The sequence below is a fragment of the Anneissia japonica genome, unplaced genomic scaffold (assembly GCF_011630105.1).
Source record: "Anneissia japonica isolate Jap-2015-1 unplaced genomic scaffold, ASM1163010v1 scaffold288037_len161832_cov179, whole genome shotgun sequence".
NCBI classification, from domain to species: Eukaryota; Metazoa; Echinodermata; class Crinoidea; order Comatulida; family Comatulidae; genus Anneissia; species Anneissia japonica.
The window spans coordinates 32,413-37,395 of record NW_022697892.1 but is presented as its reverse complement, the minus strand read 5'-3'; the positions used below and the strand labels follow the sequence as shown (position 1 = coordinate 37,395).

Genomic DNA, 4,983 nt, shown 5'->3' with positions numbered 1-4,983 from the left:
ATTACCGTCGTATATGGTAGACAACGATTGCACCCCAGCTTTGGAAGCAAATGTTCCGAGATTACGAGTTTCCTGCATGGTGCAAAAATATAAGATGAGAGGTGAGGTTAGTTCGGGTTACTTAGCACAGTACGCACGTGGAGTACTAGTAACAATCAACCAAGTACTTCACAAATAACCCGAGGCAGATCGTTTTCCACAGGACGCCTAACCTTCTGACTGAATGCTTCTGAATGACAGGCCATAGAACGCCACAAAAAACGATTACAGAACAATCGGTAGCTATTGATATTGAAATAAACCAAATAGGCGATGCTGGGACGCGAGCCTGTTCACCAGTAAACGTCCCCAGTTAACGGTGTGCCACGCGAACGGTGTACGGTGATTGGTCAATAGGTACAAAGGGGCGGAGCTTCATGGTTCGGCACGCTTTTGTCGCACCTGAATACTCCAAAATGCCTTTATTAACCGAAGATCTGAGTAAGAGTTACTTAAACACACTCAAACTTCAACAAGTTAACTTAGCTCTCACCTCCGAAACATCCCAACGGGGAATCAAAGATATTATAATGGATATGGATAATTCGACAGTAAAACTTCTTGCAGCAAGTTGTAAATTCTTGGCAATGAATGCAACAAGGCGACCGACAACTGCAAAGAGGTTGCAGAATCCAGAACCACATCATTCCGAGTTGGTGCGATGTAAGCGAAGACTCAACTACGGAGGAATTAACTACACGATGTCACACCAGCAAACGGCATCAGTAGCCCGGAGAAATGAGCGAGAACGAAACCGAGTGAAACTCGTCAACTCTGGGTTCGACACACTGCGGCAGCAACTTCCGAACGGTGTGGAGACGAAGAAAATGAGCAAAGTAGAGACACTGCGATCAGCCGTCGAATATATCAGACAACTTCAACAGTTGCTAGACGAAAATGACGCCGTCAACGCCGTTTTTAATTCGTCCACGGCATCACCGACAGATTCGTCCGTAGGCAGTGCATCGCCGGCACATTCGTACGTTTCAGATCACGAAACGGGACCGTTAACGCCAGAAGAAGAGGAACTGATGAGCTTTGCAAGTTCTTGGTTTTGAACAATTTCGATTCCCTCCCAAGGTAAACACGAATTTCAATACTTATAACAATAGGCATAAACTTATAAAAAGAAGTATTGAAAACCTCATAATTCTATTACGAAATCCTAAACCTATTGCATTAAACGTTATAATTAAAGTTATAGATTATCTCACTTACTTCATAAATTTATGTTCAGAAAGAAGGAAATTTTGAAAGCAAAACGTTTGTATACTTAATCCGTTAGAAGTGCATTATCCAAATTTATCAGTGTAGAAAATTGAAAAATTGGTTCATGATTTGAACGAAAACAAATTTGTTTCAGCGGATGCTTTGTAATATTTAATTGGTTGATTAGGCATGTAAATAGGGCCTACTGTGACGGGCTACTTAAACGAAAGTGGGTTCTGGAATTTACACATTCGTTTCCCAATTATAGATTGATTTAAATTTTTGTTGAAAAAAAAATGGCATATTCCAATTTCTAAAAATATAGTAATTTCCCATAAAAATATATTTTTATTGAAATATGAATACGCTTAAATTACAATTTGTTTCTTGAATTTATACAATTATTCTGAAACTTAATATTTTTCTAATGTTTTCTTTGTTAACAGGAAAAGTTTGTGTAGTCCGAGGCAAGAAGTAGTGCGTACTCGATGCTGTGGGCGTGGCTTACGTAGATCGACGTTGCACGTACATTACGAGGTGGGTGTGGCCTACTGAGTCCCAGCGATCACATGAGGTAGTTGATCGAAGGGGACAAAGCCATGACAGGCCAAAGAAGATAGATGGTCGGCCAATCAGATTCAGCCAAGCGAACAAAGAACTTAAACAACTCTCGTACAAGTTCTGCTATTGTTACGCGCGGTTTTATTATGATTTGAAATAAGTTTTCAGCTAGAAAATAAATCTAGCTGGAAGAAGTTAATGAATATATCATTTTTGGCAACTGTTAACTCTCTCAAAGCTAGTAGTTGCATTTTATGTAGCGATGTATTGTAAATAATTACGGACGAAATTTGTGCTACAAAGAATAAATGTTTTATGTTTGTATTATTTCTTACTTTACTCTTATAAGGAGCTGTTCAACTCCCGCGTTTGGGGTGTTCTGTTTAAATTAAGTGCTGATTCACATTTGGCTTAGGCCAATGTTATATTTGTTTTTCCTTAAGTACATTAAGCCTCTGTACCACAAAATATGCCTAGGCGGTTTGTTTTGTAAATTTATAAAGTTGAATGCTCTATGCAAATTGTACTATTCAATGATTTTTCTTCCACACTGCTCTTCTGGAGCAAATCTTTAAAATCTTTTATATTCTCATGTTAGTTGTTGTTGATCTAAATTAATTCATTTTTGTAAATAATGTACATAATAGTAGATTATTTTGCTATTTCTATACACGATCTCAAAAGCGATCGTTTAAATTTTAGATTTGAACTTTAACAGAGGTCGTCCTTAATGTTATATCTGCATTCTTTTAACTTTTCTATTGGATTAAATCTAAAAACTCTACTGCGGGCGGGTATTGAACAAAAGAATTTAATCGCTGAATCGTCACATTTTTGTATTTTGATACACAATCAAAGATAATAAATTTTATAAGAAATATAGTAAAATATCGTCTCTCCTTTCTTGACTGTTTGGTGCAAGCGTGGTGGGTTTTCAGAGAAAAGAATTCAAACTAAGGAATTCACTTCGACTTCCGTTGCTACTGAAATTGTACGGTATGCTTTGATGTGAGTTTCGTTGTGTGTGTGTCTGAAGATAAATTGTCTGCTAAACTTGTTGATAAATGTATCCTGCTATACCATCCAGACAGAATACACTATACTTAACAGTTATGGCAGCCTGATAATATGAATTTTATTGTGTTAACCATACTTCGTTTAAAAAAATATGATAATTCTGTAAACATTCATATTTTCATTTAATTTCGTCATAAATAACAGTAAAATTACATTCTCTGAGAAAGCGACATAGATAACAGCGAACAAGGAGTGCAAAATGAAAAAAAAAAAACGTCTCACAGGATTTCCGTAATACAAACCTAGTTGCCGCTGGTGGCTATTCGAAGTTGACACAAAATCAGCTGGACTAGGCCTATATACCGTACATTTTACAAAATAAAATATATTAAATATGAAATTCGCACCTGTGCATTAATAAATAATACGACTATAAAAGTTTTAAATAGACATTAAACAAAATTAAATTACCGGTATTTTAATTTATGCCGTAGTTATAATAAAAAAAAATCACAAGTGGTACCTCATTTATTCCCCTAATTTAGTCGAGCTCTTTACGCCGCTAGCATTGAATTGAAGTTGACCGCCGAGAATAATACACTACAGCAGCAAACACAATATTAACGAGACTAAACTAATAATCTTGAATTTATTGAAATTCAATTTATCGGCATGTACATTCAATAAAAACTTGAAGGCCTTCAAAAGCTGATATTCACTGAGACTATAAGTTTCAATCAAGGAGGTGGTTCAACCTTCTTAGCCCTATAAAACACTAGCTGGTGTGTTAAAAACGCCTATATTCTACCCATTTATTTATTTAAAATTTGTTTGAACTGGTATTAATAAAAACAGTTTCGCTAGTGACAAAGAACAGTTTTTCACACTTTTTTGACTGTAGCTGGAGGTAGCCATGCTATAATACTAATTATGGAAGAATACAATATTTCAACGAATTCACATCGATCGGTAAAATTGTGCAAACAATTAACCTGGTTACTAAATCATTAAGAAACAATCGATAATATATCTTTTGGCGCCAACCCGTGTGTATGTGTATTGTTGCATTGTTTGTTGTTGGGCTAGGTACCGACAATGCGAAGAAGTCAAGAAAGAGATGAGCGGCGCTCGTCGTCTAATAAATTACAACCGCACTGAACTAAATAATTAAACTTTTTTATAAGAACCAGTAAAATTTTGCCCAGGCTCAGTGTTCTTATTTTTTTGCCGATTTTTTAAAACATTTTCACCATCATTATCTTTGCCACTTCGGGTTAAATTTTCTAAGTATAGACCTCTAATTGTTTTTGTTTTATTTTTTTAGCTTGGCCACAACTTTACTAGCGTTATATATTTATTTTTATTTATATATTTATTCATATTTTGAATATAATAATTATCATTAAGCCGGTCACGGTACATTAATTACGTACAGTACAGTTAAGGTGTTTTTTTTTCCAACGATATTACCGTACTTCAACAATAATGGAAGTTTAATCAAAAACTGTTATTACTGTTTGTCTCCATCTTCTGTTAATTTTTAGTTTAGAGACCTACGGTACTAAATAAATAGTAGCCGTGGATCATTATCGGGTTGTTGTTATCGACATAGCCTCAACGATCACTGCTAGTTCACTGTCAACAAACATGCTTAGTAGTACTGCGGAGAAATTTAACATGACCACTGGCTGTTAATCTCCATGAGAGTCTCGTGGACATGACTTATTGACTCGTGATTAAGAGAAAGCAAATAAGAAGAGAAAATAAAGGTTGTTAATAATAGGTATATGATTTGAATCTATAATTGGCTTCATGCCAACAAATTTATGAATTACTGAATAGATTATCATTATTGTTTTGTGGTGAATACAATGACCTTTACCCGGTGGATTATTTTTTCTACCTCTCCATACAAAAACTCTCCCGTGACAAGTAGGCCTATTTCACAGACTAAATGGTCCGTTGAATGTCGCATGCCTAGTTCTTTTCGTTTAATTTGTTAGCTGACAACCGTTTTCTTTGTGGGATTTCAATTGAAGCTGCTCTTCACTAGCCTCATCCACTCTTCACTTTTTCGTTGAAATTTGTTTAAATATTATTTGAGCGGTTAGGGTTTATTTTTTTTTTTTTTTTTTTTTTTTTTTTTTTTTTTTTTTT

At 35.2% G+C, this 4,983-nt stretch overlaps 1 protein-coding gene across 1 annotated transcript; it reads left to right on the top strand.

The window, feature by feature from the left end:
• Nucleotides 1-442: 442 nt before the first annotated feature.
• Nucleotides 443-2,697, top strand: LOC117102373 (achaete-scute homolog 1a-like). The gene is made up of 2 exons (XM_033242632.1): nt 443-1,119; nt 1,695-2,697. Exon 1 carries the CDS (start codon nt 456-458, stop codon nt 1,095-1,097), a length of 642 nt encoding a protein of 213 aa, XP_033098523.1. The 5' UTR covers nt 443-455; the 3' UTR covers nt 1,098-1,119; nt 1,695-2,697.
• Nucleotides 2,698-4,983: the final 2,286 nt, after the last annotated feature.